The sequence below is a fragment of the Hakea prostrata genome, chromosome 3 (assembly GCF_041222555.1).
Source record: "Hakea prostrata isolate BN-2017 chromosome 3, UWA_Hpros_2, whole genome shotgun sequence".
NCBI classification, from domain to species: domain Eukaryota; kingdom Viridiplantae; phylum Streptophyta; class Magnoliopsida; order Proteales; family Proteaceae; genus Hakea; species Hakea prostrata.
In genome coordinates this window covers 13,507,619-13,531,264 of record NC_142602.1, presented here as the reverse complement: position 1 = coordinate 13,531,264, position 23,646 = coordinate 13,507,619, and the positions used below count along the sequence as shown (strand labels likewise).

At 36.9% G+C, this 23,646-nt stretch overlaps 3 protein-coding genes across 3 annotated transcripts; all 3 read left to right on the top strand.

The window, feature by feature from the left end:
* The first annotated feature begins 3,488 nt into the window (after positions 1–3,488).
* On the top strand, positions 3,489–6,700 carry LOC149020934 (transcription factor bHLH68-like). Its single transcript, XM_089149172.1, has 9 exons — positions 3,489–3,915; positions 4,141–4,459; positions 4,630–4,704; positions 4,941–5,006; positions 5,220–5,285; positions 5,451–5,507; positions 5,758–5,805; positions 6,043–6,087; positions 6,211–6,700. Exons 1-9 carry the CDS (start codon positions 3,692–3,694, stop codon positions 6,343–6,345), a joined length of 1,035 nt encoding a protein of 344 aa, XP_089005298.1. The 5' UTR covers positions 3,489–3,691; the 3' UTR covers positions 6,346–6,700.
* Positions 6,701–10,633: 3,933 nt separating this feature from the next.
* Positions 10,634–19,234, top strand: VTE1 (tocopherol cyclase, chloroplast / vitamin E deficient 1 (VTE1) / sucrose export defective 1 (SXD1)). Its single transcript, XM_089149171.1, has 10 exons — positions 10,634–11,032; positions 11,568–11,812; positions 12,970–13,049; positions 14,369–14,445; positions 14,603–14,772; positions 15,892–15,989; positions 16,207–16,314; positions 17,255–17,371; positions 17,659–17,808; positions 18,722–19,234. The coding sequence occupies exons 1-10, from the start codon at positions 10,722–10,724 to the stop codon at positions 18,896–18,898; spliced, it is 1,533 nt and encodes a 510-aa protein (XP_089005297.1). The 5' UTR covers positions 10,634–10,721; the 3' UTR covers positions 18,899–19,234.
* Positions 19,235–20,843: 1,609 nt separating this feature from the next.
* Positions 20,844–23,115, top strand: LOC149020932 (bark storage protein A-like). Its single transcript, XM_089149170.1, has 5 exons — positions 20,844–21,235; positions 21,400–21,467; positions 21,574–21,729; positions 21,861–22,112; positions 22,245–23,115. Exons 1-5 carry the CDS (start codon positions 21,007–21,009, stop codon positions 22,575–22,577), a joined length of 1,038 nt encoding a protein of 345 aa, XP_089005296.1. The 5' UTR covers positions 20,844–21,006; the 3' UTR covers positions 22,578–23,115.
* The last annotated feature ends 531 nt before the right edge of the window (positions 23,116–23,646 follow it).

Genomic DNA, 23,646 nt, shown 5'->3' with positions numbered 1-23,646 from the left:
CAAAGCGAAAGCTATTGATTAAAGTTTTTAATTTTCTTGTTTAAAGAAAAAAAAAATGAAAACCCACCTAGGGATCTTCAAGGAGAAGGAAGATACATGAGCATATCTAGGGAACTTTAAAGTATGTATTGATGAGGAATCCAATGATGAAGCATGAATGAGAGGATCCAAAAAGATGACACAGCCTTTGATGTATATATATTCGACTTTCAGGAAACGACACATCAAGTATTCAACTTCCCTCCTGTTTCATTCATTACAGGTTATCATTAATTAATTTGAGTTAATTACCATTAGTTCATGACAGCAGTGGAGTAGTCCTTCCTCATGCCATCCTATAACTGATGATACTGATCAAAAGAAGCTCCCATGCAACAACAAAATATTTTTCTTGAAATGATCTCTGGTCTCTATCTTAAGAGATTGGATATGTGAGGGCTTTCTTTATAAGACCCAGAAAAGAAAAAAATGTATATGACCTTCAACATCAGAGAGTGTAACTGAGTTAGACAAGATAAACAATACATCACTACCCATGAAAATTTTTTCCATTCAAAGATAATGAAGATTCGGCAAAGATTCCTTCTTCCTTGACCATCAACTAATTTTAGCTTGGGATTCAAAGAGAAAATAGATTCCTCCTCTTGGAAAGGTGTAACAAATAATTTTCTTAGAGCCATAAAAGAGTGAAACTAGCAAAAAGAGACAAAGCAGTGAAAAGGAAAAACAAAAAGGCAATGGAAGGAGTGCCTTTGTTTGAGATAGAGAGAAAGAGAGGGAGAAATTAAAAGAAAAGAAATTAAAAAGGGATGAAATAAAGGTGGAAACCATTAAAGTTGTGGTCGTTCATTTCTTTACTACTTTAAACATGTTCTTTACCGGATTTTTGGCTTTTAAGCTACAGTCTAGTCAAGAATAAGTTCAAAAAATGATGCTCTATATCCTGTGCATATAAAATTACTTGAAAATTATAAATGTTCTGATTAATTATCTTTGAAGACTACTGGTTTCAGCGCTTGATCTCTTATAAAATCTCAATCCATCAACCATTGGATCAACAATACTTGCATAAAGTTGTTTGGCAAACCCTAAAATTTATGAAAAAAAAGAAAGAGAATCAAAAGCAAAGATAATGAATTTATGCCATCACTTTGATCATAATTCTAAGGGACAAAGAATGCTGCCTGGGTTGCGTGTAACCTACACTCAAAGTGAACGGTCCCCTTAATCTGATAGACATGTATGAAGATCAGAAGATGCATAGATGTTTATGAACAAAGATTGTCTTCAAGAATCATTGATTAACTTAAAGACTAAGCTTATGATATCTTCTTTTGATAAACAGATGTGATATGAAAACCTCAATTTTAACTTGAAAAAACAAAATCCATATATAATTCTTTCTTCATTTTGGCTTAGTTCAAGTTTGTTTCACATTCTTATAGGTGTGGGACAAGTTTTCTTTCACCTTCTTCATAAATAGCACACATTGCTAGAGGGAAGAATAGTTTTGATCTCATAAATAGGTGTAAGTGTAATCATGTGATCGAGAAATCCAGTTACATGATCAAAGACTTGTAACTCTTGAGGAAAAAGAAATTCGAAAGGTGAAAGAAGATTTTCTACTTATATAAATGTTTGAATTAAAAAACATTTTAACATGATATAAATTGTTTTTTCTTCTTTTCACACTTCTTGATGTATGAATGACTATGGTTGAACATGTAATAATTAATTAAATCTCTTTTGTTGAAGGGAGAGATATATATGTCATACATGTGGGACATTAGCTTGTAATACAACGACTTTGCACATCCACTTTCTTTAAATTTTAGAGTTCGTGTTGTTAGTGAAATTGAGTTCTTCTTTAGCATATATAGAGCGGTGCTCACCTGCACTGAGACTTAAATTCTTGTGTATGTGATTAGGACTTCTTTACATTCATATCAACATCAAAGACAAATCTCGACCTTGGAGACATTGTAGTATAATTGCCTCCTCAGGTTCTGTTTATGCAAAAACCTTTGACATCGGGTTTGTCGGAATTCATAGTTTAAATAATTTCTTGAAAAAAGAAAGAATAATAGAAAAAAAAATTAATTAAAAAAAAATGCAGAGTGGCAAAGAAAAGACAGGAGCCTCCAGACAAAGATTGTGACAGTACGGAACAGAAATCTAATTAACATAACCGACCCACAACATGAATTTATTGGTAAGTGGAAGTTAACGGCGATCGAGGTCGGAAATTCTGAGTGTTTTTTGAGTGTTGGAGGTAAGGAATGTTTTGTTGTTTATTGTGTCTTCAGGGAATGTATGTCGTTCCGGGAAACGATATCAAATCCCTCCAACCAAACACATTCATATTTTTATTTACCCTTAAGAACAAACTTCATGGAATAATCCATTTTTTTTTTCTCCTCTTGTAATCATTCGATTCGAGCTACCTAGGGTTAGGGTTAGGTTTTAGTGTTTCGTATTTTTTGTTTTTGTAAACCCTAGGCTTTGACCTCTTGGAAACCGTGTTGTCCTGATGTTCTAAATCTTGTGGTTCCACAGTTCTAGTGAAGTCACCTTCACAGTAAGTTTCTCTCTTTCTCACTTTCTCACTCTCACTCTCTCTTCCCCCTCTGGAAATTCAAGTTACGAGTTAACTGTGTTACTGACTTACTGCTACAACCCAACCACTTGTTTCCTGGGTTCCTTATTTCCTTCTTTGATTTGCATGCGTCTGAGAATATATATTACCGTTACGTACAATTCCGTAAAGTTAGTTGCTTTTCAGTCAAATTTAACAGTCCTTTAGAAGTTAGAACCACTGTTTTGGAATATTCGTCTGGTGAAATTTGACAAAAATGGTGTAAAATGACCCTAGTCAAGATCATGCACTCTTGAGGGTCAACTGACATAACTGTGTAATGTTTCCCTGTAGATCTGAAAGGAAGGCTTGTTTAGGGTTTCTTCACAATATGAAAATGGATGTTTGGTTTAACTGACAATATTGTCGGCAAGATCTGACCTTGTATGAGTTTTTATATAGAAGGAGTAAACGGTTCAGATATGAAAGCAACTGTTCACTCAAGAGCCCATTTGGTTGATGGGAATATTGTAAGTTCCATTAAGAGAGATATCTCGTATTATATAAGAACTGTGCCCTTGCTAATAGTATTTTAGAGCCAAGGTAGATTCTGTTTGATCGATTGTATTATCAAATATATTTACTGGGCAACACTTCAGTATTGTTGAGTTGAAATTAAAAGAAAGTGCTACAGATCTCTATATGACTATAATTGAGATCCCAACTCTAACATTAACACAAATTAAGAGACTAAACCCTTAAAACCACTCTTTTTGGTCTGAAGAACACTGGCACCACCTTTTCTGCCCCACTTTGTGATAAAGCAAAAGCAGAATGAAAGCAAGAGAGAGAAAACATTAGAAAAAAAAAGGAAAGAGGGAAGGATAAAAATATTTTTTTTTATAAAGAAAGAGGAAAGAGAGAAAAACGGAAATACAAAGTTCCTCATCAGCCCCATGACATCAAATTCTTCAAACAAGACTTGAGGGAGGGTTGGCTTCTTCAACCTCATCCAGAAAAGAAACGTAGAAACCTCAGAGCTTCTACTAAGGTCCTTTTGAAAGCTCGAGGAAGGAAACAAGTACAGGAAGTTGAAGTGGAGAAAGATCCTAAGGCATGAATAGAGGTGGCTTGCAGAGCGCGGTGGTGCAACAAATGATGGCTGGAAACCCTAACTGGTGGAACCTTAATAACATGCGCCCACCTTCTCAACAACCCTCTCCTGTCATGCCTTCTCCCCCCTTCTTTCCCCAGTTCACACCACCATCTTCTTCACTGCCTACAAACTCTTGGCATGATAATAGCCAAGAGGTTCCAGAGTCTTGGAGTCAACTACTATTGTAACTCTCTCTCTCTCTCTCTCTCTCTCTCTCTCTCTCTTCCCCTCTCCCCTTGTCAATTTTACTTGGGTTTTGATCGAAAGAAGATATTCTCTATTATATATATATTTTTTAAATCATCTTCTATGAATTTTGAGTTCTGTCTTTCTTTCTTTCTTTCTCGAGATGGGTTTCCAACTAAAGGAAGGTAAGAATGATTGAATTATTATTAAATTTTTTTTCCAGGGGTGGATTGGTGGCTGGAGAAGAAGATAGGGCTGGTTTGAATCAGTTTCATCAGTCTAAGAAGTTGCACAATTGGGAGGACCAAGTATTATATCAATCACCAAGTGTTCCAGCCATTGATGTGAAGCAAGAAGCTTCTGAAAGTGGTTATCCATATGGTCGTGGGAATGAAGAATTGCAGGCAGCAAGGCCCGCTTGGTCTCAAATTATGTCGGCTTCCTCCCCTAGATCTTGTGTTACCAGTTACAGCAGTAATATGCTGGATTTTTCCAACAATAAGGGAGATGGAAAGCACCAACATCCAGATCAATCACCAGAGGTGAGCATCCCCTGAAGAAGTTCAGATTTACTGGAACAAGAAGATTGGTTTTATTTCAATTTCCAACTCTTCAGCCTTAGACTCAAATTGCTTCAAATAATTATACAAGATTTTACTATCTATTCCTTGGTAACCACTCCTTTTTTTTTCTTTTCTTTTTTAATTTGAAGTGTAACAGCACTGCCACTGGTGGGGCATTCAAGAAAGCTAGGGTTCAAGCCTCTTCAGGCCAAACTACCTTCAAGGTGACTCCACATATATCGGCTGCTCTGTGCGTGTGTGTGTGTGATGAATGATGAGTGATGCATGGCTGTTTCTTGCTTGTCTATTTCCTTTGCATGTATGATTCTTTAGTCAGAAGAAATAATAATCGAGATGAATAAAACTTTGATTGGCTGCTTCTGCTTGTCAAGAAGTGTGCAAGGGATGCAGAAGTGTGCAAGGGATGCATTAATTCTGATTTATTATTTGTTTTCATCAGGTAAGGAAGGAAAAGCTCGGTGATAGAATAACAGCACTTCACCAGCTAGTCTCTCCATTTGGAAAGGTTTGATATTTACATTTCTGGTTCTCGTAACTTGAAAGATGAACACAAAGAATAATACACATACAGCTTTTTTTTTTTTTTTTTTAATGGGGAAACCCACATAGAGAAGTTCTTTATACAGTTAAAAACTCTCTTTTCCTCTGGCCTTTTCTTTTACCGCTAAAGAAAGCCTGAAGACTACTTTGAATTGTGATGGTTCTTCCTCTTTTGCAGACTGACACTGCCTCTGTGTTGTTAGAAGCCATTGGATACATCAGATTCCTTCAGGGTCAAATTGAGGTGATGTTTCTTCCTCCTTTTACATTCGCAAACACTCAGGAATCAGTGAAGCACGCAATTAAAGTTTCTCATGTTCCTTTCACAATTTTAGTTGTTGCAGTCTGTAATGACTCAGTTTTTAAATTTCTTTCCCTTTCTTAACCCTCCTACTCTCTTTGAATGCAGGCTCTCAGCTCCCCATACTTGGGCAGTGGATCAGGAAACATGAGGCAACAACAATCTGTATGTAACTGTACAAGCCCCATTTCCCATAGAAAGACTACATCTCTCTCTCTCTCTCTCTGTGTAACATGCATATGTGCATATGCATGCATGTTACAAGGTTCTTTCGTCTTTTTTATTTTTTTTGGGGGTTTGTCATGTTACAACTTACAAGGTTCTGGTGACCTTGTTTTATTTACTCTATTATCATGAGATAATTCTCGGACAGTGCTTAAACACAGTACTAAAAAAGAGAATGTTATCTTTTCAGGTTCAAGCAGCAGAAAGGAATTGTATATTTCCTGAAGACCCTGGTCAGGTATACTTTATTGGATCCATTAACTTCTTAAAAGCAAAGTAGAGAGAGGTTTAAAACTGGAAAGCGAGTAATTAATAGTTGTGATCAGCTTCAAACTGTTAAAAGAATAAAGCTCTCAGCTTTACTACAGATTTTAATCTTAGTAAATTACTTGAAAATATATACATGATTGGGAATTGAACTGAAAACAGTCAAAAATAGTGTGCTAATTGTTACTTTGTATTGCTATTCGTGTAGTTGCTGAATGATCCCTGCATGAAAAGAAGAGGAACTCCTGAACAAGTATGTATTAACTAAACTGCAGACTTATTTTAAATGCATTAATAGGCATCATGATCTTCAACTTCTTCTTCTTCTTCTCCTTCTTCTTCTTTACCAAATTTTCATTGTTCATGAAAAATGCAGGATGGTGGAAGTGAACCCAAGAAGGACTTGAGGAGTAGAGGGTTGTGCCTTGTTCCTGTATCATGCACTCTTCATGTAGGAAGTGACAATGGAGCTGATTATTGGGCTCCGACGCTCGGTGGTGGATTCCGATAGAAGGTAGCGTTTGGCCGGAATGGTGTTAGTGTGCAGCAAGCACCCTTGAGCTTCATCAAAAGATATAATATCATGAGCAGTCACTCTGCTAAAAATACAAGGCTGATTGCTCATGATGCTATACATTCGAGATGGAAAACCAGGTGTGCTAGCTAGCTATATCTCTCTTGGGTCTCAAGAGTTAGTTCCCCCCTGATCTAATCAAGAATTTAAGATAAGGCTTGTTTGTTTCTTTCCTTAATCGTAATGTGCCTTTCTGTATATTCAATTCTAGTACTATGCTTAACCATCTTAAATCCCATTCTTTTTCTTTTCTTAGTCTCTTCTTCCTCCTCTTAATCTTTGATCATGAACCCTCTCTCTCTCTATATATATAGAGAGAGAGAGAGAAATGAGTTCCAGTTTCTACAAAAATGAAGAAAAATACTGTTTAGTGTCCTGGAACGATCGAGGAGATAAGTGTTTTAAGTGTGAATAAGGGAGGAGATCGAACAGGAAGAGATGACACAATGGTGATGTCAGGGTGATGGAGGCTGTGCGGTTTAGAAACCAACCAAACAGATCAGTTCCCAAGTTCCAACATCCAAACATATCTGACAAACAATTTTTTGTTTTTTCATTCGTACTTTAGATGATGTCTTCATCTCTCTAACTTCGATTCTTATTTGTTTCTCCACGCCACGTAAGTGCCACGTAAGTATAATCATGGGCGCTGCTGCCACTTGTAACTTGTCCATTGTCTTATACGGGAACAACCGTTTCCCGTAACTTCCGGGGAATTTTGTTTTCCTGCGGATTTCGTTTTTCTTGCTTCCCATTGTCTCTTATGCCAGAATGGAATAATCCCATCTTCTCTCAGCTTGGTTTACAATTCCCTTTAATAATGAATTATCAGGGATAATATATTCTCTTGTCTTAAGAATTTTTAAGCTCTTTGAAAAGACTATGTCGGGCTTCAATTATTAAGGGTTTTCACTTTTCACTCAATTTTTTTCAAAAATATATCTCTATAGTAAGGGTTGTTTCCTATCTCTTCTTGATAGTGAAACTATCATCAATTATTTGATCTAACTTTTTTCCGAAGTGGTCAAATTTGATTAGGCAAATGCTTGACTATCTCTCTCGCAGTTCTTACCATCTAATGGTCTAAGACCAATTTCAACCATTCTTCTGGTCTCGATAAGGTTTTAGGGACATTGGCCCTACAATGTGGGGTGATGAAAGCAAGTCCAAAAAATTAAAAGCACCCTCCATTGTTGATGAGGGATTATTATTAGTCATGATCTATTCGGACGTATTTGGTGCCTCAAATTAGAAGAGTTATTTGAATACGTTTCTAGTGAATGGTATAAGGATGAGCGATTTTGAACCCCAAAGAAGAAAAGAAAAAAGAATGAGCAATTTAACTCAGACAGTGAAACTAAAATAAAGGTTCGCAATTTTAAACAAATTTACCTTTTACACCCTATCAAGATTATTTTTCTGACTTTTAACCTCTTTTTTGTACCATCGAATCAATACGATATGATTTTGAGATTGTCAAGGTATAAAAATATAAAAGCCAAATGAGATTATTCTATACGACCTATAACAATACCTCCCCCCACCCCCAAAAAAGAAAAGAAAAAGTGAAGAGCTTATATTCTTATGTCAAGTAATAGCTTGGTGGATCTCTTGGCTCTAAAATCCTATCCAACATGAATCAAGCTCATTCAATAAACGAAAACTTATTGATTATAGGTCAGCCGCACTGTTACCAATCTTGGGAATAAAGAAAAACTTACAATTTGTAAAACGAGATTGAAGATTCAGATATCAAAAACCACTTCCCTAATAATCAAGGGGACATCGATCCTTTTTATCCATCAAGATATTCACCGACTCCAATGTGAATCGAGCTCAATGAAATAAACGAAAACTTATTGATTATAGATCAGCCGCACGGTTACCAATCCTGGGAATAAACGAAAACTTGCAAGTTGCAATCTATAAAAAAGATTGTAGATCTCAAATATCAAAAACCACTTCTCTTATGACTGTGGGGACATCCTTTTTGTCCATCAAGATATTCACCAATTCCAAACAATGGTTTTCCACACAGATATGAGATAATGTCCTCCACATTAATGGTGTTGGGGAGCCCTTCTCTGATGAGTCCGGATCCTCATCCCGTCGGGGGAGCATAGACTGCTCCCCGACGGTTTCCCAACCACACAAACACGTGGGGCCCACAAGTGAAAAACACTTTTTGAAAAAAAAAAAAAAATTTCAAATTTTCACCTATGGGCCCCATGTGTTTGTGTGGTTGGGAAGCTGTCGGGGAGCAGTTCTGTGTTCCCCCGACGGGGTGAGGATCCGGACTCTTCTCTGATGGTACGCCATTAATGTGGAGGACATTATCTCATATCTGTGTGGAAACCCATTGTTTGGAATTAGTGAATATCTTGATGGACAAAAAGGATGTCCCCACAGTCATAAGAGAAGTGGTGAAAATTTGAATTTTTTTTGTTTTTTTTTCAAAAAGTGTTTTTCACCTGTGGGCCCCACGTGTTTGTGTGGTTGGGAAGCCGTCGAGGAGCAGTCTGTGCTCCCCCGACGGGATGAGGATCCGGACTCTTCTTTGATGGTTAGACATTCTCCCAAAATCACCGAGTCGAATCGGACTGGGTCTCAAACCGCAACCAACACGGATCCATCCTCAAACTGAGAATTAAAAAGCCCAGGCCCGAAAATTGAGGAAGTCATCATGGGCTGAATAGAGAGATGGATCTGATTATAGGCGTCATTAGAAAAGTTGAAGCCCAACGAACCATTTTTTTTTTCCACAAATCCCACCGAGCAGCCAAATATGCATGTGGTAACGTCCCGGGGGGACCAGTCTTAGTGCAGCCAAATCATGTTTAATGTTTCTGTGCTAAAAGATTGTTGTTTGATTGGAAATGGGTGTTGATAAATCTTTCACTATTAGAATAAGTTGGTTTTTGATAAACTGGTTCTAAGGTTTCATTGGGAATCAATTTTATCACTTTTGTTTATTTTATTTAGTAAAAATATTGTTTTGATGTTCTGCAAAAGGCATTATTCAAACCACTTTTCTAACTGATCTGTTCTTCAAGAGAAGAATAAAGAATTTAAGAAACACCTCTAACGCCAAAAACATTTTCTAAGAGCTTTACCAAACGCGCCCTAAACCTTTAAAGTTGTTGTCCTAAGTAATCTATGGCCAATCGAGCCAAACTGGAATTTTATTAAGTCAATTTTTGACAAAAGAAAATAGACCATCCATTTATCTCTGATAAAAGGACATACGTCTATCAAATTTTGATATGACTAATGGACATGTGTCCATCCATATAAAAAATGAATAGTCAAAATTGACCTGATAAAAATTAGAGCCAAACCCTTCGGCTCATTTGAATACAAATTTGCAAAAATCAAACAAAAACATTTAAAATTGAATCAATCGGATACGAGTTAATCATAAATTGTTTACACCTAGCGATAATGATCGTTATATCATGGGATTCTTAATCGGATTAAGCTATTTATTTATAGTTTGAATCATTTTACTTTTCCCGCCTTTTCCTTTTTGTTTTCAGTTATACCCGCCAATGGTAAGTTTTTTTTTGTACTAAGGCGCTTTTTATACATAGGGATAGGGTCATAGGGATGTTACATATGCCGCCGGTAGGAGTTAAACCCATGACCTCTCCACTGAGAAGTCAGGTTTCTAACCATCCTACTACTCCTCCATTGGCAGCCAATGGTAAGTTTCTTGCTAGTTGCTATTAGATTGCTAATTTGTCCATCTTTACTATTTTCCGTGTGACTTGGTCACCCTATGTCAGCTTAAATGTGATAATGCAGGATGAGTCTGGATTTGCGACCCTGTTTGTGGTCACCGATGGCTTTTCCACCCCAAAACACAGGGGCCAGGGGTGGATGATTGGAGTTTTTTTATTTTTTTAATATTTTTCAGCTGTGGGACCCACCAATTTTGGGGTGGTAAAACTTTGTGATCACAGAGTTTATAAAAAAAAAAAAAAAAATAGACCCATCACCGTACTCTGTGACATTTTTTGGGTGGAAACTCGAAAGAGATAGTTTGGTCTGAATTCTAACGAAAGGAGAAAGACAGATTGCCAAAACTGGTTGATGCTGTTTTCCACCACGTCATTGGCTGGTAAACCAACAAGCAGTTAATGCAATGAGTCAGCACGTGGGTGCACCATCCGTCCCTACACCGGCGCCCTAACGCCGTAGTTTCGCCAAGTGGACTCTTGTATTGAGTCTTTCTCTTTCTACTGAGATTTCAGTTTTTCAATTCTTCAATTCTTCTAGCGCTTCCCTTGTTTCCCAAATCCAACTGATTCTCGATGGAACGGTGTGTTTTACCTCTCTGCAATACTCCTCACCATGTAATTCGTGTTTCTCCTAATTGTCTAGGGTTTCGGAAAACCACCTCGGATTCATCACAGATTTGGAATGTTTCATCTGGAGCTCCATCGTCTATTTCGAAGCTAAGAAATCGATCAAGGTATTGCGTTTCTGCGGTTGTTCCGATGTCCGATGGAACAAGTTACGATTCATCCACGAAGGAAAGGAGTCAATCCGCGATTGGACTTACTGTAACTCCTGTTTATCAGCCGACTCCTCCGAACAGAGATCTTCGCACTCCTCACAGCGGGTAACTGGTCACACTTTTCTTGGAGCTGTATCCAAGTAAATGACTTCTATTACCAACGTTATTTGAAGTTGCATTTGTCATTTGTTATTGTTTTCAATCCTAGTTATTTGGAGATTTCTTGTCCAGTTCCCACCTTTTTAGGATTTTGTAGTTCATCATCTACATTTCCTACTGCTTGCGTGGTTGTCTTCTATCTGGATTTTGTTTTGAGTCATAGACGTGGAATTCGACCTCTAACTTGTCAGATGTGCAAAATGCCGATTCCTTCTGTCTGATGTTCATGTGTATTTATGAATTTCTTTTGCTCCATGTATAAACCTATAACATATATGTTATAATTTTCCAATCCAGCACATATTTGGCTATTGATTTTGATGCCAATTTATGATGCACCATGTGAATTCCTCAGTCCTTAATTTGCTGAATTGTTGGAAAGAAAAAGCTGATCTATGTGGCATTCTACCCTTTCGTCTTTGATAAGTAGCGAATAGACTTAATGACTATAAGATTCTTGAATACTTTTTCGTTCATCTAGGTACCATTTTGATGGGAGTACCCGGCTTTTTTTTGAGGGTTGGTACTTTAAGGTCTCAATTCCAGAACGGCGGCAAAGCTTCTGTTTCATGTATTCTGTGGAGAACCCTGCATTCCGTAAGAGACTTAGTACAGTAGAAGAGACACTTTATGGGCCTCGATTTACTGGAGTTGGGGCTCAAATTCTTGGTGCGGATGACAAATATATTTGCCAATACTCTGAAGAGTCTCAGAACTTTTGGGGAAGTGAGTTCCTTGGTTTCCATTTTATCAACTTTGACATTTAGATACTAATACTCATTATTATTATTGTTCTTATTTTTTGGGATGAATGAAATCACATTAACCAAATAACCCAAAAGGGGAAAAAGAACATATGCAAGAGGATATGAAGGGAGAGAGATGGTAAGAGGGGGGAGGGGGGGATTACAATCGATTAGATGGCAAAAGTGTAGAACCAAGACCCCAAGAGACAACGATAACTCTATTCCTTGGGAAATCCAAGACAAGGGGGAGGGGGGATTACAATCGACCAGATGGCAAGAGTGTAGAACCAAGACCCCAGGAGATAACGATAACTCTATTCCTTGGGGAATCCAAGACAAGGGGGATAGAGGAATATCTGTAGCCTAGCAGACTCATTTATTTAGTACAACATCATCAGTTTTCCTTGCATTAAACATTTTGGTCAACAAATTCCTAGAGTTCTGCAAGGGTTCTTAGTAAAGACTCTAGTTTGAGCTGTTTCAAAACCAAATTACATGGTAGGGTTGGGTTGAAACACCGAGTCTTTTTTATTGGAGGAATGAATGCCGAGTCTTAAACATCAACAATATTTCCTCAGTTTGGTAGATTGTTGTTTGTGATACTTCATTTCTTTTCTTGGTCTCCTCTTTCCAGTCTAAGACTTGCTTTGGATAATGGATTTCAAACTCCTGGTAAGGACTATTAACTATTGATACAAGATGAGGCTAACCAATAGCTGCTGGATTGGTTTCCTACCACATAAGGGAATTCCCATGCCTAAATACAATTTAGACTCCATGATTGTAGGTAAAGTTCTGAAAATTGCTATTGGAAGATAACTTAATCTGTGGTTTTGGATGTGCATCACCTAATGATTTGAAAATCATGCATTTTCACTGCAATTTGGTTTTTTGGCTTCTCAGGGATCCAGGAGTAAAGGACTTGTTATATTCCCTAGTTGCTGTTCCTAACTCTTTGTTTCTTAAAAATGCATTTCTCTTCTTCCTGTTATATTCTAATTATTATTACTATTATTATTTAAGATTCTGAGGCCACAATTTTGTGTTGGGGTATAAGATGAAACCCTATTCTTTTCAACTTTCATTGATAAACTTAATTCTTCCATCTTTGATTTTCACAAATTTCCTGCTATATAGGTAGACATGAGCTAATTTTGGGAAATACTTTTACTACTGGTAAAGATTTACTGCCTCCAAATAGGGAGGTTGCTCCAGAGGTGGGTATGCTTTTGTTGGATTCTCAACCTTTTTGCACAAAATATTTATGTTTTATTATTATTTTTTTCTTGTTGGTAAACTTTATTATTTGATATCTATTTTTGTTTATTATCTATGTTACATGCTTATATGAGTACATTTATGCGTGAGGTCATGCATCCATGCACAACACATTTAAAAATTTCTTGCATGTTGTATATGGTTTCCACTTGATGCAGTTTGCCACTCCACATGTTATTAGTTAATCAACAGGGAAGGTTTTTGTCTAAAGTCCCATTGATGTTCTACATGATGCAGTTTTCAACTTCACATGTTACAAGTCAGTAGCCAGGGAAATTTCATGTGCAAACTCCCTTTAATGTTATCATATTCCTAAAAGTGACATCTTGGTTTAGGTAGTTCTCTTGAATGCTGAATAAAATAAGTACAAAAGGTTCCTTGACATTGAGCATTGTTTTCATGGTCACTTGAAAAGATGGGGCTTAAACTTGTGGCAGGTACACCTGTAGACCGTTTGCTCATGTGTCAAGTTTCAACTCAAATGGAGAGTTCAAGGTTTCCAAAATAAGACTTCGGAAATTCAGGGAATCGGAGGGTGTACAAGTGATGGCTGGAGTTGGTAGGCACGTACATGAACATACATGGGGATGCAAGCCAATACTTGGGTGTTTTTTGGTTAAGTATTTGTCTGAAATTTGACATGTGACCTATCCAAACTATAGCCTATCTATCCAATAGTGAGTACCCTATCATCCTACTGCATGGCAGAATTAGAGGCCCAGTGGATCGATCAGGAAGAAATGAGAAAAGTATATATCTTGATGTGTAAAATAAAAGAAACATCAGATGCACTGCTGTTTTTTTTCCTTCCTACTTTGCAACAAGTTCTCAGATAATCCAACTGTCTGGATAACAACCATGTCCTCAATAGCATGCATCCTTGTTATTTTGGCAGCCTATTTAGCAGACTATATTATCTATATCTCCCATAAAATTTTCGTTTATGGCTTACACGTTCATACAGACACACTGACACATTCACACATTTAAATGTTTCATGCTTTGAGTCTTATGAATATAATAGATGCTGCAGACTTTTCTGGTGTTGTGTCTTAATTTTGTTGAAAGAATTTGCATCCTGCATATTTATGATTTATTTGTGTTCTTGAAACAATTTTCTGAAAGACTTTTAGTGTTTCCCAGTTCTCGAAAGTTGTTAATTTCTTCCTAGACTGTGTGCATCTCTTGTCAAAGATGAAACTTTTATTCAAACCTTCATGACATCAATGTTCACTTTCTCCCATTTTATTAATACTAGGAATTCCGCAGACGAGTGACGGAAGGTTTCCAAGTTAGTCCTCTTTGGAATCAAGGGTTCATTTGTGATGATGGCAGGTATGCCTTTTGTGTTCTGTTATTTGCGGAATCTTGTGTTGCATTATGGAGTTGCTAGGAGTGTTTTCATATTTCTTCAGTTATGGTCTAAGCTGTTATTTTCTAGTAATCATAGCAGAGTTCTTATGTTTTGATTTAATTTAGCTTCGGATGACAGATCAGATTACGTGCAGACAGTGAAGACAGCACGTTGGGAGTACAGTACCCGTCCTGTTTATGGCTGGGGAAGTGTTGGCTCCAAGCAGAAGGCCACTGCAGGCTGGCTTGCTGCTTTTCCTGTTTTTGAACCCCATTGGCAAATATGCATGGCAGGTGGACTGTCAACAGGTATGAGCTCATTTGCTTACTCTTGGCTCTGATTCTCAGCTTTCATTGGTTCAGACCCTCAGTAGTTAGGTGCTTTGCATGTTATCATCTGGGATTTGTAATGCTTCTGTAGGAACTTAATATCTTAAGCTGAAGTAAGTCTTTTAGTATCCTAATAGTTTGTAGTAGTAAATCATGCTAGAAGTAATCCTAATATTTAACTCTAGAAGCACCTGCTAATTGTTTCTGAAATATTCAACAAAATCTTTAACTAAGTCTGCTTACCAGAAGCTAAAGCTGATGTTTGGAAAACCATGTCCATTTACTCTGCACTGAAGAGTGAAGACAAGTGGTGAGTGAAGGTAAATAGTACAAAAGTGATTACTTAAGCAGAAAAAAAAATGCATTTATTAGAGAATATAATCCAGGAAGATGTCTGATCAGATACCACTAGCTTAGGTTGTATTATTATCGGCCAATTGTTGGTTAATGTAAGTACTTTCAACAGGATGCATAATTGCTAATTGGAGGGAGAAGTGGAAAACTTGGATAGTGACTAATATAATTTGTAAATTTTCATCAATATAAAGATTTGATAGGGTAATTCAGCAGCCTGTTAAACCCAAATGGTTAATCTTTGATAATTTTTTCTAGTTATGGGGGATCAAAACTGATGGTTGGTCAATGAAATAGTCATTTTATTTATTAGTGTTATACATGCTAATAATTTGCATCTGGTTGACTAGTTTCTCTTAGTGCTTGAGGGGGAGGGGGGTAGTGCAGTAGACCCATGCTCTCAGGCAAAACAATTAACAATTATATCAATTAAACAGAAAATGTAGAATACCTCTGTCAAATCACAACATTGGAATATAGCCTTCTATGATATTAAAAATAATTTAGTTGTGTAAAATAAATTGCAAAAAGAGAGAAGTCAGAAAGGGGAGGGGGAAAGAATGCCAGTTTGAAGGAGCACTTCTTTTATCTTTATATTTGGGATTTACTTACTTCCATAATTCCTCGCTCTAATGGATATTCATCATACTGAAAGCCTTATGTTGGAATTTTAATATAGTTGTGTACATATTCTTTTGGTCCATAGAACAGCATATCTTCTAAGGTTCCAAATTTCCATTCCAGGCTGGATAGAATGGGATGGGGAGCTATTTGAATTTGAAAATGCACCATCTTACTCTGAAAAGAACTGGGGTGGAGCCTTCCCTAGAAAATGGTATTGGGTAAGTACCTGGAAGTATCTTGTAGAAATAGATCTCAATTTTACTTATTTTCTTACATCAGGTTTGAGTGTATGAATCCACCCCCCATCATGCTGGTTGGAAGCTTTTGTTTGTTTCATACTTGGATCACCCGATTATTTGTGTCATTTTTTTTTTGTTCTTTTAATTTTTTTTATAATTAGAATTCTTGAAGTAAATGATTGGTAAAATATTGCAGGTGCAGAGTAATGTTTTTCAAGGTTCAACTGGAGAAGTTGCTTTGACTGCAGCTGGTGGATTGAGGGAACTACCTGGATTGACTGAAAACTTTGAAAATGCTGCATTGGTACCATATGCTATATAAAATCTTGTGCCAATCTTGCTTAGTTTGTTTGGTTCTCTCTGCTTCATCTTCTACCCCCTTTTGTTTTCCTGTTTTAACTTTTAACTTTTCTGAAAGTTATTCTGTAAGGTTAAGATTATTTAAGCTTGGATTCACTAAGCCTCACCCTTACTTTTTGGGTTGCAAAAAGGTATTTCATCAAATATCAATGAATTTCTTGCAGCACAACACAATCAAAATAGTGAGACACAGGGCTGTTTCTGAGTTTTGATATAAATTCTTTTGTTCCTTTTATTCTAGGACCCTGAATGTATTGTATGAGGGGTCATTCTCCATAATATGCAACTCCTGGTGTCAACTTGTTTACAAGCTAGATTATTAAAAACATGTAAGCGTCCTATCCCACAGTTGCTAACATCAGATTAACGGCTTCAACTGATCTTTGTTTGGTCATAGTGGATAAGAGATGATTCATAAGATCCTTGTTGCCCATTTTAACACCTCCATCCAACCATTATGCAAGCTAGTTATATAGGCTCTTTTTAAATACTACTTGTGCCATTCTTCCAAATTATCCGATCTTTGTGTACGTTGTCAATGTTTGATGCAGAACATATTCCTCATATTTGTTCTAGTTGTAACAACTTTTTCTAACTGATAAATCCAAACCACATTCCTATTGTCCATGGTGAGCACCAGTTAATGATCCCAACCGGTACTCTCAAGTTTAAACATTTCACTGGATTGTGTATTGGCTCCAGAAATTCATCAGAGAAGTTTTAACATTCTGTAAAACCCATGTTAGTGCTAATTATATGATTCGCCATTAATATTTCGTCCCTTCATTTTATTCTGTATTTTATCAGGAATTCTCTCATTTCAGAGTTATTTCTTATGATCAGTGAATTTGTGTTTTTAATTAAGTAATATGGAATTTATGCAGATTGGAGTTCACTATGGTGGTACCTTCTATGAATTTGTGCCATGGAATGGTGTTGTTAATTGGGAAATTGCTCCATGGGGATATTGGCATATGTTTGCAGACAATGAAACCCATAAGGTTATTATGCTTTTGTTGATTATTTAATGTTTCCTTTCTTCTGCTTTATATGTTACCAATGATCCCAAGTCGTTGATCTGTTCTCAAAATATTCTTTCTTCTGCTTTATATGAGAAACCTAGTCTAAGGACCAACTGATGTAAAGCCTGGTCCTTGAGAAATTTAAGGAAGCCAGTTAGAAGGGAGTATTCTGATTGTGTCCTTTTCATTACAATTTTTTTTTCTTTTTACAAAGTATATATTTTGGAGCTGTGTTTGTTAAAAGAGAATCTGATCTTTGTGGGCAGGTGGAGTTAGAGGCAACTACAAAAGATCCTGGTACCACATTAAGGGCTCCTTCAAAGGAAGCTGGGCTTACTCCATATTGTAAAGATACCTGTTGTGGTGAACTGAGGTTACAGTTGTGGGAAAAAAATGGTGATGGCAGCAAAGGAAAGGTTTGCTGATTTCCTCTAACTTTGGTATCTAGCACGTCATTAGTTGAAGGTCCAAAAGATTTCCACTTCTTTTCTCCAGAGAACTCTGTCCCTTGCTTGAGTTTTCATCTCAAATGTTAAATGAAGTCTTCAGGAGTGCTGTCCCCTACTTTTTTTTCTGATAAGAGGAGGTTCAGTTGGATCCATGCGTGAATGGGGATTGACATCCCCATAAGCATTGCCCTGTAGCCTTAGATGACAACCCAGGACTTCCTCACTGTGTAAACATACGAATCCACCCAAAGTGGATAGCTGTCTTTTGTTTGCAAATGCATCTGGTCTCCATGACCTTAGGTCACTTTGCTTTTGTTTTTCCTGTCCTTGACATCATTTGGTGTGAGACATAGGTCTTCCACATTTTAATGTGCATCATCTGTCCTTACCCCATTTGTTTATGGGACTGAGTTGCATGTCCTGTTGTCTTATGCTCTATGGGGGCTGCTTTCTTATGCAGAACTTCCAGACGCAGTGGTTGGGCTGCTCTTTTATTTTATTTATTTATTTAAAAAAAAAAATTTAAGCTCAAGTCTGATGGTAAACAATTGTTGCCATCATAGTGGCAAATGCATGAGGGAGGGAATACAAACACAGGAGCATGATGAATTAAGAAGTTTATTATTTCTTAGGTTTCTCTTTGTGAATTTAGGGTTAATTCTCTTTTAGTACTATCATGAATTCCTTTGTCTATAGCTTCAATAATGATTGACTTTGCCTGAGAGTTCGGTTGTATTGTCAACTGGTATATTTCTAGGCATGCTTTTTCAGATGTTATTCTCTTCTTTGATGGTTTTATATGACTTTTGTTTAACCCCTTCTCTTTTCTAATGATTTCATATATGGTTGTTTGGTTTTTTGTATTCATGTTAACTTGCAGATTGTTCTAGATGTTACAAGTGATATGGCAGCACTTGAAGTTGGTGGAGGACCATGGTTCAACACATGGAAAGGCAGGACATCCACACCGGAGATCCTCAGCCAAGCGCTCAGAGTTCCCGTCGATGTGGAGAGCATCTTTGGGGTTGCTCCAATTTTGAAACCTCCAGGGCTTTAGTCGATTAGTTAACAATTGTTAATGTAACATCAGAGGCCTATATAGGGCCTGGGAAATTTGTAGGAATCTACCCATGATTAGGGAAAATTGTAGAATGCCCGGTCACCTAACAGTATTTTCGTTTTTTCTTTTGGTAGATTTAGTATATTTCAAAGCTGAAGTAAAACTCAAAGTTGTAAAGCTGCCCAAGTTTATGCTGATGCACCGTATAGTAAAGGCTACACTCTTCCTCTAGGCTTAGTGATGGCCAAAATCTCCCAAGAGTTTGTCAATGTTTTTTGTTTTTGGGAACTGGGTTTTTCTAATACGAGAAAGGCTTTCTTCCTTTCATAAAATGCTCATTTCTTGCTCTCCAATCTACCAATTAATTTGTTCTCAGAATTTCAGAACGGAGGCTAAGAGGACGGCTGCTCGAGAGACAAGGTTGCCTGTCACATAACTTGATTATGGATTGGTATGGGCCTCGTTACAAGATGTAGACGCTATCAGGGTGATTTAGGCCCAGGCCCAGGCCCATGCTAGCTTAAGGCCAGGTTGGTGTATATAGTGGATTTTTGGAGCTTATTCTTTTCCCTTTTTTTCTTGCTTTCAGCATATTTCTAGAGCTGTGAATGAATGCATCAGCTAACAGCCTAGCTGGCTAGCAAAAACTTGTCGATGAGGTACTTGACAACTTGGCTGGATTTTCCACTGCTTTTTTGTATTCATTTCTTGGGTTTGCCTTCAGAAATAAATCTGCTTCCTACGGAAAAATAAAAAAAGGAAAAGCAAATATTAATTGTTTGTAATTAAGCTTCGTGAGGATAATCATGAAACCTTCCTTACCTAGCTGAAGCAGCTTGGCCCAGGCCCATGGCCCATACACACGTTAACAGCCATGGTAATAGCTAGGTAGCTACCATGGTTAATGCTGCCGAGTTGCCGTATCTCTCGGATGTGAAGGCATATAAAACCTTATTATAGTGCACATCTATTGTTCTAAAATCTGATTGTGGATCAATTGGTTCTATCAATCTGGTTCCTAAGAAACAAAAAAAATGAGTGTAGACCTCCTCTGGGGACGAGAAATCACCTCCAATGATTAAGTCAGACTCTAATGAACACAAATCCTCGTAGAGAGGAATAAATGCTCCCAAAAGACTAAAGAGAGAATGTTTTATTGGGTAATTCATAATTGCAAGAGAGTAATAACCAGAGTTAATGTTTGGACAGCTCTGCAAAACAATAAAAGACATTTGTAATTATTTTTTCTCCGGGAACATAGATGTAATTAATTACAAATACAATGGATGTATATGTAATTTGCCCTTATATCAATTATGTGACAAAATTTGAATGGTAGATAACACTGATGGAGACAACATCCCGCATTTTAAACAACTTTGTCCAAACTTCCACATAAACATATTGGGACATAGACATTTCAACTAGAGCTGTACATGAATAGGGCCTGTGGCCTGTGAATAAGGATCACATAATTTAAATATCTAATGGTTGATCAAATAAAAACTGCGTTCCTAGAATAATTTTATGGAACAACAATTCATCTGGTTAAAGACTTAAAAGAAACTGGAGACAATTTTATTTTGCACGTTTTTAACAATTCTGAAAACTACAAAAAAGGAAAAGAGCCAAACCTCCAAAAGATTTTAAACCTAAGTGTCTTTTATGAAAAATCTTTATCAACAGTGAATTCGCCAAGATGTAAAGATACGGAGTGAACCTCACAAGTCCCAAGATGGAAAGAAATGACTGCTCAGATACCGATAACGTTCCAAATTTTTTTTACCAGAATCGTTAATTGGAAAGTTAGTTCTGCCGAAATTAAAGAAAGAAGTTGTAAGCTCAACAAAACACTAGTTCTTGTTTTTTTTTTTTTTTGTGGTAAATCAACACTAGTTCTCGTTAGTAGTGCATCCGTTCTTGGCTTTTGCATCTGAATATTTAGTTAACCATTAAGACACTTTTCAAGTGGAATTAAACAGAAAGGTATTTCTTAAGCATCTTCTGCCTATTGAGTGAGGATGTCTTCTATATATACTACGTTACATTAGAGGAACCCACAGCATATTCATTCTTGTTTATTCTTCTGTGAGATAAAAGGCAGGATGGGCTGTACTGCGACTCTAGTGTTCTTGGGTTTTCTTCTTTTGCTGATCACTAGTTGCAGGCCAGTCGATGGAGCAATTCCAAGTAGTACCAGGAAAAAGATAAGAGAAATTAACCGGAACAGCTCTTACTTGGGGATTGTGGTGCCCAATTCCTTTGAGATGAATCCTCTTCTTCAATCTCCAAGCTTCGTAGCCGACGAAAATCTTCCTTACCTGGAATTTGGTGGTAATTACAAAGTAAACTCTTTCATTCATTTTAGTTATTATCACACTCGTAAACCCAGAAAAATTAAGGAGAAATAAGAGAAATCCGGTATCATAATCTCTTTGGTTTTCTATTTAGGTTGATGGGTTTCATTTTTCTTTTCTTAAATTTCTCTTTCATCACAGGTAGAAGATTTCGCTTTGGAAAAATTGAGTCTAAGAACGTTATTATTGTGATGACAGGGTTGAGCATGGTAGATGTTGATGTTTACCTTTAAAGAATCATTTCCTATTAGTTTGAGCTTTAAAATAAAACGTTATCTAACCTAAAAAAAACTTGCAACCACATATCTACGATAGCTAAATGCAGGAATAACCACACAACTATTACTCAGTTTGTTCAGAGTGGAAGGAGTGGTGCATTATGGAATTGCAGGAAATGCAAACCCAGAGCTTGAAATCGGAGATGTGACAATCCCACAATATTGGGCTCATACTGGCCTTTGGAACTGGCAGGTATATAACGCAGTTAACCTAACAACTCCTTCAAATGCATGTTCAATATGATTTGTAGTTTCTTATATAACAAGAAGAACAAAGAAATGTTTTTATGTTTCTCGCATAATTTCCTCTTCTGGCTGATGCAGAGGTATGGAGATGGGGTTAACGATACTCTACCATTAGAATCTAATGGGGATTACACAAGAACCATTGGGTTCCTAAACTACTCAGATTACACTGTTGTTAACGGAAATGAACTTCCATCAGCAAACCTTTTAAATAGTGTTTGGTACCAACCAGAGGAAATCTTTCCAGTAAATGGAACTCCAGAAATGAGGGAACATGCCTTCTGGGTTCCAGTCAACAGTCACTACTTGGCAATTGCAAAAAAAATTGGGGTAATTAGTTCTTTCTCCTCATCTAAATGCAACTTTTTTTTTTTTCTTTTCAAGACAACTCTGGAACTGGGTTCTCAATTCTCTTTTTGTCCCTCCTGCTTCCTGGCTTTGTTTTGTTTGCTTGGTTAACAGAATTTAACATTGGAAAGGTGTGTAAACTCTACTTGTTTACCAAGGAACCCAGGTGTGTTCATGGTAGAAAGAGGCTGTAGTGCCAATGTATATCTTGATAACGCAGCATACAGGGAATTCCTGAATACAAAGTTCAAGGTGACACCATTGGACATGGAAAGTGCCGCGGTTGCTCTCATCTCTCTCCAACAAGGGATCCCTTTCATTGCAATTAGGGCACTCTCTGATTTAGCTGGTGGAGGTTCTGCCGTCTCTAATGAAGCAGACATCTTTGCCTCTTTGGCTTCCCAGAATTCTGTTGTTGTACTCCTAAAATTCATAGCCCTGTTGTAATCAACAGGAGCCATCTTCTCTCTCTCTCTCCCCCCTTATCACAAAGCGAAAATGATTGAATAAGGGCTTCCAAGCTCCCTAATACGATTTACTTGTTTCTTAAGGAAAGAAAAAAACTCCCTATCATGGGAGGTGCGTGGAAAATTTGTTCATTTGGGTTTTAGCATGTAATCATTTAGGGAATATTAGGATGCTATTGGGCTCAATTTGGTGTATGGAGATTAGATTCTGTCAGTTTAATACTATGAAACTAATTAAAAAGTTTGACTCAACTTATTCCATCAGTTTCAAAACTTTTAACCCTGGTCAAATACTTAACATTTATTGTATACCTGGTAATATCATGTTAAGATTCAAAGGATTAGTTACAGAAGAAAAAGAAAGAAAGAAAAGAAAAGAAAACAAAAAAAATTGATGGGAGCTGGGTACCTAACAAAAGTCCTTGATCCATATTTTCCATTTGATAAAGATTCCTTATTCAATATATCAGAATGAGAGACAGCAGCTGATAAAGATCTAATTCCATTGCTGACCAAATCAACGTGTGAATTTCTACTTCTATATTTGAGCATAACTTCTTTTAATGTTTTTCTGACAGCCTGTGATGGTTGACTTACTAATTGTTTATATTACTTGTTCTTTGGGTTTAAATATTCAATTTTTATATATATTGATGCGTTTAAAAATTGTTCAGTCTTCGGATTCCTGTAAAACAATGTCAGATGCGAGTAGGCTTGGCGGTTGGAAAGCCACCTCCGAAGATTGAATTAGTAATTAAAACACCACAAAGCCTTATTAGTTGCAAATTAAGCTTAATTGAGCGATAAAATAGAAGAAGAAGATAAGATAATATAAGAGCTCAAAATTTTGACGTACCAAAAAAAAAAAAAAAGCCTATATTTTTGGAATGAAAGTTGAAATCCCCCCTCCCCCTCCCTCCCCCTCTCCTTTTCATGATAAGAAAAGCAGGAATTTCACGCAAGGGATTATTTTTATAAAAAAGAAAAAAAATCAATAAAAGAAAGAAGAAACTACAGCAAACTCTCTCACTAGATATTAATCTTTGTGA

Excerpts from the sequence above, each read along its gene's own strand:
- LOC149020934 (XM_089149172.1), top strand. The coding sequence starts at position 3,692 with ATGAATAGAGGTGGCTTGCAGAGCGCGGTGGTGCAACAAATGATGGCT. Across the intron at positions 3,916-4,140 it reads TCTTGGAGTCAACTACTATT|GGGTGGATTGGTGGCTGGAG; the intron begins GTAACTCTCTCT and ends TTTTTTTTCCAG. Across the intron at positions 5,806-6,042 it reads TTCCTGAAGACCCTGGTCAG|TTGCTGAATGATCCCTGCAT; the intron begins GTATACTTTATT and ends CTATTCGTGTAG.
- LOC149020932 (XM_089149170.1), top strand. The coding sequence starts at position 21,007 with ATGGGCTGTACTGCGACTCTAGTGTTCTTGGGTTTTCTTCTTTTGCTG. Across the intron at positions 21,236-21,399 it reads TCCTTACCTGGAATTTGGTG|GTAGAAGATTTCGCTTTGGA; the intron begins GTAATTACAAAG and ends CTTTCATCACAG. Across the intron at positions 21,468-21,573 it reads TGATGACAGGGTTGAGCATG|CTAAATGCAGGAATAACCAC; the intron begins GTAGATGTTGAT and ends TATCTACGATAG.
- VTE1 (XM_089149171.1), top strand. The coding sequence starts at position 10,722 with ATGGAACGGTGTGTTTTACCTCTCTGCAATACTCCTCACCATGTAATT. Across the intron at positions 11,813-12,969 it reads GTCTCAGAACTTTTGGGGAA|GTAGACATGAGCTAATTTTG; the intron begins GTGAGTTCCTTG and ends CCTGCTATATAG. Across the intron at positions 17,372-17,658 it reads CAGACAATGAAACCCATAAG|GTGGAGTTAGAGGCAACTAC; the intron begins GTTATTATGCTT and ends CTTTGTGGGCAG.